General features: G+C 39.8%; 1 protein-coding gene across 1 annotated transcript; it reads left to right on the top strand.

Moving 5' to 3' along the window:
* The first annotated feature begins 5,629 nt into the window (after positions 1–5,629).
* Positions 5,630–13,302, top strand: esd (esterase D/formylglutathione hydrolase). Its single transcript, XM_020931679.2, has 9 exons — positions 5,630–5,724; positions 6,597–6,665; positions 7,172–7,260; positions 7,738–7,836; positions 8,649–8,773; positions 8,935–9,054; positions 11,268–11,366; positions 12,362–12,529; positions 13,080–13,302. The coding sequence occupies exons 2-9, from the start codon at positions 6,604–6,606 to the stop codon at positions 13,158–13,160; spliced, it is 843 nt and encodes a 280-aa protein (XP_020787338.1). The 5' UTR covers positions 5,630–5,724; positions 6,597–6,603; the 3' UTR covers positions 13,161–13,302.
* Positions 13,303–13,564: the final 262 nt, after the last annotated feature.

Here is a 13,564-nt window from a genome sequence, read left to right as displayed (position 1 = left end):
GACCCAAAGAGAACTCTTCTGTAACTCCTCTGGTGGAGTGGGATTAAAAAGAATGTTTTCTCCAAGTAGATGGAGTCTCCAGGCAAAGTTACTGCTCAGATCTGTGGACAGGACATCCTTCTTACTGAAAGAATGCATGCTTCTTAAAGTATTTGGGCCCTAAGAAATAAGTGTTAAATCAGTTTAAGGCCAAACTGTGGATCATTCCAGGCAAAGCAGTAACATCCACACGAGACAAGCAGGAAAAGTGATTTAGTACATCTTTAATCTGATGTTTTCAAGACTGTGTTTCCTCCTGGTTCCATCATTTGTTAAAACTATGACATGTAACTCCCACAGGTCCTCTCCCACCGGACTGAAGTAAGAATTAGAGAAACATGAAAACCTGTCATAACTGAGTGTTTATTCAGATTTTGTTAAATCACTGAACCACAATCTGGGTTTTCTGATTTCCCTAGTGACACTTTGCATTTGATATCATCAACACTTCCTGGAGGTGTGATGCTAACTAAAGGCACTACTCTGTTAGAAGTTCTGATACTCAAGTTTTAGTGCGAGCTTCATTTGAACACAATCTGTCCAGAAATACATGACTTGGTTAGAACTACAAATCTCCCACACATAAAACTACAGTCACAATCTACAACAACAGTTGTTTTTTTTTTTTTCGGCTAAAGTGACCAGATTGGGGTTATAAAATCAAATACTTAACCTGTTTAGATTCATTTTGTAGTTTTGTCTTTAGTTTTCATATGATCTTAAAACTATTTTGTCTGTGTTTGCAAATGTCTGTATTGTGTTCCTATGGTAACTGCTGAACATTATGCCAACAGAGATGTAAGTAGAACACTTCCTGCATGTCTCCGCAAAGTATTAATAGGATTTCTGCAAAATGCCTAGACTGGAGTTTAAGAGCATGACAGGTTTTCATGTTTTTCTATCCATCCATCCATTTTCTTCTGCTTTATCCAGCAGTGTGAGCGGGGAGGCCCAGACTTCCCTCTTCACACACACTTCCTCCAGCTCTTCCAGGGGGATCCCAAGGGGTTCCCAGGCCACCCAAGAGACATAGTCTCTCCAGGGTGTCCTGGATCTAAGCTTAGTATTAGATTTTACACTGTACTTCACAAAAATTAAAACAATTAACAACTTACTAAAATCTTAAAGGGCCAATGTTATAATATTTTCTGTTCTGTGTTATAATAATGTAGTTTCCTCATCGCAAACAGACCTGGACTTGTGTTTTGTTTCATTCACATGTTTAACACTCAAACCCTGCATATTTAAGTTCTTCTCTCAAACAGAAAACACTCTGTTCCACCTTGTGATGTCATGCGGTAAAACAGGAAGTGCTCCACTGTGTGTGTTGTTGTTGTTTTTTAAACTCCATACACCTCTGGAACACCAGCTCTGGAATTGCCAATCTCTACTAAACTAAAGGTAAACTGTAACTGTTAACTTGAAAACTCAGACTTCATGACATCACAAGGTGGAACAGAGCATTTTAAGCTTTGTATGCAGACAGACTCATAATAAAGAATTACTCAAACATGTGAATGAAACAAAACACAACTTCAAGTCTGTTTTTGAGGAGGTAACAACATTCTAACATGACTTAAAGCTCAAATGAAATGTGGTTGAATTGTGAGCAGAGCCCACAGCGCAGAGCACACATCTCAGCCCAACACTGTGAGAGTTCGGGGTGAGAGTGTCGCGACCTCATTCGACCTCCGCTCCTCATCACTTCCTCGTTGGTTGCCATGGTGACGCTGACAGACGGCTCCACGGTGTCCCCAGAGGCCGATCGGGCAGAAAAAAAAACATCACTTATTGACAGCAGCGATCAATAACGTTCAGTCAGATTTAAAGAAGAAGAAATGTGAAGTGTTCCAGAAAAGGGGCAGTGTTTAGCTACATGTTTGTTTAATTTAAGGACTTTTTAATAACAATTTAAAGGCGCTGTACCTGAGTTTTGCTTTTTTAACATGTGAAAAACAGAACTAGTTCGCAGTGGTCCAAAATTATTCCGCGCTTACCTCATGTATTTTGATCATCTGAATGCTTCACCATGATGCAATTATTAGCACTTTTCACAACTTTCTGAGTCCAGAGTGAGGTTTTGCTGTCACAGTAAACCTAGCGACAACTAGCATGCTAACCGTGCACTTCAAACCGTACACAGAGACTGCGAATGTCCATGCCCAATATACAGTACCTGTACTGGTGCAAGACACATTTTGTTGTTCAGATATATGAAAAAGAAATTGGGTACAGGCCGTTTAAATGAAATTATACCAGAATTGACCAGAATTTTTTGTTTTTGTTTTTTTGTTTTTACTTTTTAAACTTTTTTCCATCCATCCATCCATTTTCTTCCGCTTATCCGGGGCCGGGTCATGGGGGCAGCAGTCTAAGCAGGGACTCCCAGACTTCCCTCACCCCAGACACGTCCTGCAGCCCCTCCCTTCAGCGTGTCCTGGGTCTTCCTCGGGGCCTCCTCCTGGTGGGACATGCCCGGAACACCTCCTGAGGGAGGCGCCCAGGAGGCATCCGGAACAGATGCCCGAGCCACCTCAACTGGCTCCTCTCTGAGCTCCTCCCGTGTGACCCTATCTCTAAGGGAGCGCCCAGCCACCCTGCGGAGGAAACTCATTTCGAGCGCTTGTATCCGTGATCTTGTCCTTTCGGTCATTACTCAGAGCTCATGACCATAAGTGAGAGAAGGAACGAAGACTGACCGGTAAATCGAGAGCTTCGCCTTTCGACTCAGCTCCTCTTCACCATAACGGTCTGATACAGCGACCGCATCACTGCAGACGCTGCCCCGATCCACCTGTCAATCTCACGCTCCATCCGCTCGTGAACAAGACTCCGAGACACTTGAACTCCTCCACTTGAGACAGGGACTTTTTTCTTTGCTACACAATTCCAATTCCATTCCATTGCTGTCCTCTGTATGTACACATGCATCCTGAATTTTGAACTTCCGGTCATCGCCCAATGCATACTGAGAAGGGCCCTCCGAAAAGATGAGCATCAAACCGCCATGTTTGATTTCCCAGTGGGATGTGTTTATTGACAAAGCTGATCTTTTCAAGTCTTTTGAACCATGTCGCTTTTGTTTCTGGTTCTGATATTGTCACATTTTAGTTATGGAATGTGTTGTTTGTTTCTTGGTGAACAGATGGTGCCTTTCGCTTTGGCATTGATTTTTAAAATTTGTAACCAGGGTAGATTGAGGGATCGGGGTTTTGTTTTGTTGTCACTCCACATACAAAATGTTCGCTGCAAACTTGGGATGATTTAGGCAGCCAAAGTTTATCTTTTTCATCGTTCCTGTGGATCATTACTGCCCATCGCCTTCACCTTTCACTATTTTTCAATTCCGTTGGGAAACAGTTTGAACAGAGGTTTGCATTCACACAGATCTGATTCTCTTTTGCATTTATGGAGTTCAGAAACACATTTCTCGAGTCGTTTTCTGCCGTTAGGACATCCAACAACCACACAATTACAATGTCTGAATCCCAAAACTAAAATATGACAATATCAGAACCAGAAACAAAAGTGATATGGTTCAAAAGACTAGAAATGATCGACTTTGACAATAAACGCATCCCACTGGGAAAACAAACTTGGCACTTTTTTGGAAAATCCTTCCCAGTATGCATTGCGCAATGACCGGAAGTTCAAAATTTGAGATGCATGTATAGAAAATGTTGAAAGTAGTAAACATAAATAAATAAAAATAAATAGATAAATAAATAAATGAGATGGTGTGTCCAAACTATTTTTTCTCTCACAAATTTTTTTCCATAAACTTTCATTTAAAAACATATATTTAAAAAACACAAAATCAATCAGTGTATTTAAAATCTGTTTCTTTATTAAAACATTGCACAGAATCTTGAGGTTTAAATGTGTTTTTGGACTTAAAACATCTGAGTTATGGATATTAGTTAGCAGCATGTAGCTGGTTAGTCCCAGTCATGTCTATGAAATATTAAGCTTTTTCTGTGGTCTATGTGAAAAATGTATGTAAATGAATGAAACGGTAGTTCCAGAACCAGATCAGGTGGCTACGGTTGAGCTCCATTTCAAGCATTTAAACAAGACACGGAGCATGTTGACAGTAGAATATAGTAGTAGGGTCCAGGGGTAGAAAGTAACTCATTTCAAATACTCACGTTACTGTAATAGAGTCAATTTTTGGGGTAAACTGTACTTGTAGTAGACTGTCAAACCTGTAATTGTAGTAGAAATTACTTGCCTGACACAGCCACAATAACCCATAATTCCTGGCACAGTTTTGTTTATCGGTACTAGTGATCCTTACTAGTGTCCTTAACTAGTCCTAAACTGCACTACAGTACTCTGTGTGCTGACTGTCACTGTTTGATCTCGAGCTCGTCAGGTGATGAAAATTTGGCAGCAAATGTAAATACGTCATATAATTATTTAAATATAAATACTTTATATAAATATTATTTTTTATTTTAAAAATAAATAAATAAAAAATAGAAGGTGCAGACATTTTATTATTTGCCAAAAAAGAGGATTGCTTCATAGGGCCAGTTCAAGTGGTGAGAGGCAGAGGGGGCTGGGGGGCTGGTCAAAGTTAGTTTGAAGACCCCTGCTTTAGTCTGTCTACATCTCCAAAGCTCAAAATGCTCTGTCCACCTTGTGATGTCACGAAGCAGCAATTTTCAAGTTAACAGCTACTTTTTTACCTTTAGTTCAGTAAAGATTGGGAATTCGGTGTATAGAGCTTAAAGGGGATAGTTTGGTTTTTTTTTACATGAATCTGTATGTCATCCCCGTAAACAGTGTCGTGCATCCACACTGACTTACCCCCGAAAGCATCTGGCGAGCCGAGATACTGGCCGTTTTTGGTGCTGACGAAAGTAGTCCAGCAAGTTGGCTGGGGATATTAAAATAAAGCGTTTTTCTTCTCAAAGCAATATGTGTTCAAAAGAGTGATACATTTGCATCACAAAACCTTCGTCCTCAAAAAAATCAGACCTCATAATCACTTGGCACTATTTTCTCTCCGTTCGTATCACTGCGTTGTTTTTTTTTTTCATGTCAAAAAACCCGAACTATCCCTTTAAAAACACAGTGGAGCACTTCCAGTATTACCACATGGCATCACTAGGTGGACCATTTATGTATTAAACATGTGTGAAAAAAACTACTACTACTACTACTACTACTACTACTACTACTACTACTACTACTACTACTAATAATAATAATAATAATAATAATAATAATAATAATAATAACAGAACTCCAGGTATGTTTGTGTTAAGGATACAGCATTATAACATAAAATCAGAAAATTGCATAATATGAGCCATTTAAATAAGAGGTTACTGAGTATTGTACAGGCCCCAAACCACAACTCTCTCCGCTTCTTTACCAACAAACACACGTTACAGCTGTAAATCAAAAACAAAACAACCTGAGGGCCAATACAAACCAGTCTGAGGGCCACGTTTGACCGCGGGGACATAGTTTGGACGCCCCTGGATCGTGGTGAACTACCCCCATCTAGTGACCACATCTCAGTATTACACAAAATGGGCGTTCTCCTGCGTCATCACGTCACGTCTGCGTCTTTACGTCTGTGGACTTTCGCCTCTCACACCCACGCCGTGAAGTCTGCAGCCGGAGTTAAGCACAAAAAACAACAATTTCTGCTAAATAACTCAACTTAACAAGGTATTAAACGTGCACATATAGTTAAACTTTACGTGTGCACAACCTGTAATGTTTATACGTCCCGGGAACGTGTGTTTTTTGCAGTTCAAACAAATAGCTAACTTGCTAAGTCCTATTCAACCATACATTCATCGCATATGTCGGATAAAAAATTGCAGAATATTGTGTAGCATGGTTTCAGTGCGAGGGTGAGTTTGTGTTTGTGATTTATGGGTGTGCACGTTTTGTAAAAGTTTTCAGGCACTGATTTCATTCTTTTTTCGTGAGATTGAGAAGGACGTTGTGTGACAGACCGCTAGACGCATGCGCAGAAGTCGTGAATGAAATGTCCATTTGGGAAAAAAAAAAAAAAAAAAGTGGAAAAAACTGCTGTACAAATATAGAAATTACACCTATATGAAGAAGAGACATTTAAATAAACTTGAATTATAGCACCAGGTATAGAAAATTAGCTGGTTATAGTTCAAATTACTGTCTCTCTTTTATAATAATTTAAATTTACTTAATACAATTTTTAACAAGTCAGTTCAAATCTCACTTTAAACCTAAATATCATGGGTAGAGAGGTCAAATCCATTAACCCACAGGTTGGCGGTGCAATTCCTGCCCCCACAGATGAATCCTGTTGTTGTGTCCTTGGGCAAGACATTTAACCCACCTCATCCCCGATGTCCTGGTGTATGTATGAATGTGTGTGTGAATGAGGGCGTGGTTCTTTGATATAAAATGTGTTGGTGCCTTGCTTATAGAAATGTGTGCATTTATTTACCATTTTAAAGTTAGTTTTAGTCAGTTGCAGCCCTAGTTATTGCATATTTGCTTTGTTACCGTAATGCTTGTTGTGGTAGTTGCTAATATTTGAACTTTTGCAGATCCAAGATGAAGGAAGTATCTTCAAACAAATGTGCTGGAGGTTTCCAGAAGGTCTTTGAACACGAGAGGTGAGGTGACCTTTTTGTTTGCCGAAAATGCTGTAATATATTCTTAAAGATGTAATATTCAGTTAATATAAACACATTGCCCCACACTTAAATCACAAATGTATTATCTTGAAAACACTCCAAAAATCAACAGAAAAAGCAGATTCAAAGTATTCTATTTTTATTTTCACTTTTTGCCCTTAACTTACAAAGCTTTACATTTTAAATCTTGTGCCCTACATCCTAAATGTAGAGCACTTTACTCACAAAATGCAGGCCTGTGGTGGTGAGAAGAGAAAGATCTATAACATGGTTAAGAACTCTTCCAACAACTTTATAACAACAACAAAAAACCTTTGTATACAAATCAGGTTAATTAGTGAATCAATTTTTAAGGTTTTATCTGTTTTTTTTCTCATTTGATTTCACACTCCTTACTTATTTATTGTATTGTTTTTGTTAAGCGCTTTGAGATGTACGTTGTGCAGTATTTTGATTTTTACGAGTTGAAATCATTTTGTTTATAGCACTGAGCTGAAGTGTAAGATGAAGTTTGCAGTGTTCCTTCCTCCAAAGGCAGAGACACAGAAGTGCCCCGTACTGTACTGGCTCTCAGGTCAGTCACCGAGGAGGTTTTATGATGCTAATCAAGATTAATCAATAATTAACTAACTGACAAGCAAAATTAAATCACTTTATTTAAATGTAAATTAGAATTTTCTATGTAACTGTCAGATGGCAGATTTGTTGACCTGGTTTATGATTAATATCTCTGTCATTACTGAGACTATTCACATTCATCATAGTTTCAGAAAGTGGTGCCAATATTCAACTCCAAAGATGTACTTGTAGAAAGGAGCCATGAGATTAATGTAAGTTTGTGGAGCCGATCCCAAACAAATAATGAGAAGGAGAAGCATTTCTGGATCATAAGTTTGGATATTTATTAAAAAAGAGTAAATCTCCCATAGAGTTATATAGACTCCTGCCCTCTGTTTGAATTCTAGAAGGTAAACGCTGCCTGTTGCACCTCAGATGTAATCTCCTGTAGCAGCCTTGTTTTGTTGTTGTTTATGTTGTGTTCTCTCTTCAGGGCTCACGTGCACAGAGCAGAACTTCATCACTAAAGCCGGCTCTCAGCTCGGAGCCGCTGAACACGGACTCATCCTGGTGGCTCCAGACACCAGCCCACGTGAGTGCAAACCAGTGATGGAAGAAGTATTCAGTTTGGTTGCTTAGTAAAAGCACAGATACCAGAGCAAAGAAATACTCAAGTAAAAGTAGGTATCACATGAAAAGAAAAAAAAACAACTTAAGTAAAAGTATTAAAGTGCTGTTTAAAAATGTACTTAAAGAGTGAAAAGTATAAGTATATCACACAGATTTTGAGATCTAATGAACATTAAAATTTAGTGATTTTAAGATAGATTTGTGCTGAATTTTGCATCAGCCCATTTTTGCTTGTTGTTTTTAGTTGTCTATTTTTGTTTGCTCAAACTATGAACATAAAAATTGAAAATAAAGGCTCAAACTATAATAAGAAATACTTTTCTTTTCAGTCCTGTTCAAAAATGTAGAAAAATAGAAAGTACAGATACCTGCTCTCAATTGTAGTGAAGTAAAAGTAAAAAGTATACACTTTAAAATCAACTCAAGTACTGATAACTAAAATTTATACTTAAGTACAGTACTTATCCAAAGTAAAACATAATGATCCATGGGTAATAATAACTGTAGTAACTTTATATCAGACAAAGCTTTAAACTTTTCCATCTCATATTAACTCAATTAGAAGCTTTTACTGGAAAAAATATTGGTGATTCTTGTATTAGTTAGTTTAAGAGTTTTCTGTCAAATGTTAATGCTTCTTGCACTGTGAACTGAATATTATTATGAAAAACAATATTGAAGATCGAATCATTGTTAAAATACTTAAAAATGTAAGCCATACATAGTTCCGTAGCACTTTTCTTACTTTTTCCTACGTTTCCCATGATGCCGCAGGTGGGTGTAACATCGAGGGGGAGGACGACGGCTGGGACTTTGGGACCGGAGCAGGTTTTTATGTGGACGCTACTCAGGAGCCGTGGAAGAACAACTACCGCATGTACTCCTATATCACAGACGAGGTACACGGGAGAGGGCTGAAAGATTAGCCACTGCTCTGTCAGAAAAACAGAGATACAGAGTAGTTTTGAGAGATTTTGTCATGCCCTGGTTCTGTTTTTCACATTCTTAAGACGGTACCATTGTGATTCTCTTGACTTCTGTGTATGTGTTTGTGTTTTAGCTGCCCAAGCTGATCAACGCTAACTTCCCCACTGACCCTGAGCGCGTGTCCGTCTTCGGACACTCCATGGGGGGGCACGGGGCACTTATCTGTGCCCTCAAGAACCCAGGCAAATACAAGGTACTCCTCTTTACACATGTATGCAAATGGGAGATGGTGACCGACATTAATATATTTTATGGTAACACTTTATTTTAGGGTATACTTATTAACATCTAACTACCTTGTAATTAGCAGAGTTGTAGATGATTAATTTGTTATTAGTTAGACTTTATAAACACTGTCTATTAATACATTCCTTATTGCTGTTTATTAGTTTGATAATATCCATTTTTGTCCATGAATTATGATTCTAATAAGCTTTTGAGTAATAAGCGTGTTGTTAAGGACTAGTAGCACAAGAAATGTAGTTTTTACTTACTGTATTTTCCGCACTATAGGGGCTCTGGATTATAAGGCGTACTGTCATAGAATGGTCAATTTTCAAAGTTTTTTCACAAATAAACCACACTGGACTTTAAATGAAACACAACAGTTGGATGGGTCAGTGGGACTTTGTTTGTGGCGTTCACGGTGACTCTGGGCTTTGTTCAGTTGTGGCGTGTAGGGAGGGTGTTGTCTGGGACCAACGGATTGTCGGCGTGTTCACAGTGACTCAGTTGTTCAGTTGTGTCTAGAAGTGGCACATTGAACTTTTCGGTTCGTTCCTCCGTTCCGTTCCTCATCGGCGTGGAGTGATGAGTGTGTCTGTGGGTGTTTTTCGCTGTGCGGTCGTTGTCTGCTCCGTGTGCGCTGTAGGTGGTGCGGCTTTGTAGTTTACTGAAGTCGTGCTGGGACACCCGAGTGGATTCGTGTATAGGGCGCTCTGGATTGTGGGACGCGCAGTTGTTTTTTGATGGGGTTGGAGGCTTATAAGTGCGCCCTATGGTGCGGAAAACACAGTATTTGCACTTAAAAAATATTGCTTACTCTTATAATATAAAATAATGAAACCCTGTCTATTCAGTGTTAATTCATGGCTAGTTGGGCTCTATTAAGTCATTAAGCTCTAAATATGTCCCCCATTCTAAAGTGATGTTTTGATCGTTAATAAGTGACGAGTTTGACACAAATTAAAATGAAATATGGTCACTATTCTATTGCGGTCTTTTCTTCACACTTAATTTATGCATTGTGACATGCAGATTAATAGTTCATAATTGAACAGGTAGTTGTATAAAACAATTCATGAACAAAAATGGCTTAGTATCAAACTAATAAGCAGTAATAAGGAGTGTATTGAAAGTGTTTGTAAATGTCTAATAACAGAAAATTTTATGGGGAAGTAGACATTAATAAGGGCTGAATAAATACTAACTCATGACAAATTAACCATCTACAGCTATGCTAATTAGCAGGTTGTTAGACGTCAATATGTGTACCCTAAATTTTATTTTTTATTTTTTTTGCATAATCTGGATGACTATTAATAATAATAACTAATAATGCAGCAGGAATGTGCTAAAATGTGTTTGTAAATATCTTAGTTGAGGTTCAAGTCTCGCAAAACAGGAATGGAGCAGAAAATGAGCCACAAAAGTGCAGAAATGTCTCTCTATTTCCATGTTTGGGAGATTACACTGCCTTTTTTTGTTATTTTAAAATAGTTGTATTAATATACATAATGTTGACAGAGACACAAAGGCCACGCAGCTGTAACAGTTTGCTGCAGTAAAACTTGATGGTGTTATGATTTGAATGGTGGCGCGTGCAGACGTAGCGGCCCCTCGCTCTCCCAGTCTACACATGGGACAGAGAGAACATTATTTAGATTCTTTTGTACGTCTAGAACCTGTGAAGAAATTGACAATAAAGCTTTTAACTTTTGAACTTTGAACTCACCTGCAAGATTCCATGGAAATAGAAAGTTAAACCCATGCTTGGGTACTATCTCCATGGAGAATGTTCGTAAGTACAGATATGTAATGTATATGATGCCATATTATTATAACAGGCCAATTATAAAGAGTATAGCCAAAGGAACATTTCCATGGAAACAAACAGGAGGCCAAGGAAGAATCAGGTTTGTGGAGCTACGACTCCGCCCAGAGTAAAGGTGCTTGTTTTTCTGTTTTTCATTGCAATAAACGCAACCAGACAAATGGAAAAAGTAACATATTGTAGCTTTAATATTAATATATAAATAATATGACTATGTACCTCCATAACAACAATTGCAATACATTCCAATTTTCAATATTTCTCCTGCTTCACAAAATATCCTGTCTACATCTGTATGAAACGTCTCCTGCTGCTCGTGTGTGTGTGTTTTATTTGTGTGCGTTGTGTTTCAGTCTGTGTCTGCGTTCGCTCCCATCTGTAACCCCATGCAGTGTCCCTGGGGTCAGAAGGCTTTCTCCGGATACCTGGGCCCTGAGCGCTCCACCTGGGAGGTACTCATCACTTCATTACATCATTACAATCTCTGTCATTTAGACGCTCTGGTGGAATTTACTGTTTAACTTCTCCTCCATTCTCTCCTCCTTCTTCTTTCTCCCTTCCTTTCTTTCCCTACCTATCTCTTCCTCTCTCCCTTCTGTCTCCCATCTTTCTTACTTCTCTTCTCCTTTCTCTTCCACCCCCTAATTTCTCCTTGTCTCTTTCATCTCCTCCTCCTCTCTTCCCAACCGCGCTCTCTCCCTTTACCCCCTCTCTTCACCTCTCTCCCTCTCTTCTCCTTCATCCTATCTGTGCTCCGTTATCCTCTCCTCTCTCGACCTCTTTTTTTATCGCCTTTCGCCTTCCTCTCTCCGCCTGCCTCTCACTCTCCCTCTTTTTCCACCACCACTCCCATCTCTCCTCCCTCTCTCTCCCTCTCCTTTCCCCTTCTCTCTCTTCCTGTCTCTGCCACCCTCTAATATCACCTTGTCTCTTTCCTCTCCTCCTTCTCTCCTCAACCTCACTCTATCCCTTTACCTCCTCTCTTCACCTCTCTCCTTCTCTCATCTCCTCCTCTCTCTCCCTCTTTTCTCCTCCATTCATCCTCTTTCTCATTCCTTTTCTCATTTCTTCATCCACCTCTCTCTCTCTCTCTCTCAACCCCTCTCTCCTCCTCCACTCCCATCTCTCCTGCCCTCTCTCTCCACACCCTCTCCCTCCCTCTCCTTCTGTCTCTGTCTCTCCCTGTCTCCCGTGGTCTCTCTTTCTCTTCCCCACTCTGTCTTTCTCTCTGCCCCTCTCTCCGTCTCTCCCTCGCTGTCTTTCTCTCTGTCCTGCTCTCTTTCTCTCTCTCTCTGCCTTTCTCTCTGTCTCGCCATCTCTTTGTCTTTCTCTCTCTCTCTCTATCGCTCTCTGCCCCCCCTCATCTCTTTCTCTCTCTCTGTCTCTCTCTCTCTCTGTCTCTTTCTCTCTCTCTGTCTGTCTCTGTCTCTGTCTCTGTGTGTGTCAGGCGTACGATGCCACAGTCCTGGCCGCCTCATACTCTGGTCCTCAGTTGGACGTCCTCATAGATCAGGGCAAAGACGATCAGTTCCTGTCGGCGTCTCAGCTGCTGCCCGACAACCTCATCGCCGTCTGCTCCGAGAAGAAGATCCCCGTGGTCTTCAGACTGCAGCCGGTGAGGAACTCTGCTCTTTGCACTAAAACACACCTCACGGACACATGCAGGGTTTGGCAAAAGTATCGACAATCAGATACTAATCAGTACTAAAACTCATACCGATACTCATACTCATATTTCGCAGGTATTGATACTAAAAACACCCATTCACAGGACAGAAATGAACCTCATATTAACGTCACATATGAACAGTTCTTCAGATAACTACAGCATAAACAACAGAACATAAGTTTACCAAACTCTCTATCTCACTCCAAATCACTAAATTCATTCAATTCTTCATCCTCGGTGTCACTTCTGAGCAACTCCGCACAACTTCGGTTGTCACTGAAGTCCAGGCTTTGTCCATCCATCCATTCTCAAGGTATTTCTTTAGCAATAAAACTGGACAAATACAAAAAGCAAAACGGATAAAACTGATGCCATGCAGTGGAAATTTCCAAGTGCGGCAATAAGATCTCCATAGAGACGAGAAGGTGGCAAACCCTCCACCAGAAAAGTTCCGTAACAGTGAGTTTAACCATTCTTGTTCTTTTTCCTCCTGCAGGGCTACGACCACAGCTACTTCTTCATCTACTCCTTTATGAACGACCACATCAAACACCACGCCAAGTTCCTCAACGCCTGAACTCTCAGATCCACCGTCTGGACCAGGGTCTAAACAAAGAACTAAATCAGAACTTTCTGTGACAATTTGGTAACTCCAAAATCAAAGACAATTTTTACACCAACCACAAAATAATCTCACAAAAATAAACACTTTAAATGGCCTATATTATGCTATTTTTTTGATCTGTGTTCTAATGTTTCCTCATCACAGACAGACCTGGGCTTGTGTTTACTTTCATTCACACAGGTTTTCATGAGTTTGACTCGGTTTGGTGGGAGAGTACCTGTGGTGAATGTTCGTGTAAGTTTTACATCAGTTAAGTGACATCATCAACAACAACAAAAACAGTTCAACCTAAAATGCAGGAACATTTCTATTAAACATTGATTCAACAAAATAAAGGTGTCCTCTAGTTTTATTTG

The sequence above is a fragment of the Boleophthalmus pectinirostris genome, unplaced genomic scaffold (assembly GCF_026225935.1).
Source record: "Boleophthalmus pectinirostris isolate CB_2022bp ecotype Guang Dong unplaced genomic scaffold, ASM2622593v1 HiC_scaffold_1, whole genome shotgun sequence".
NCBI lineage: Eukaryota > Metazoa > Chordata > Actinopteri > Gobiiformes > Gobiidae > Boleophthalmus > Boleophthalmus pectinirostris.
The sequence above is the reverse complement of the archived record's forward strand: the minus strand, read 5'-3'. Positions and strand labels throughout refer to the sequence as shown.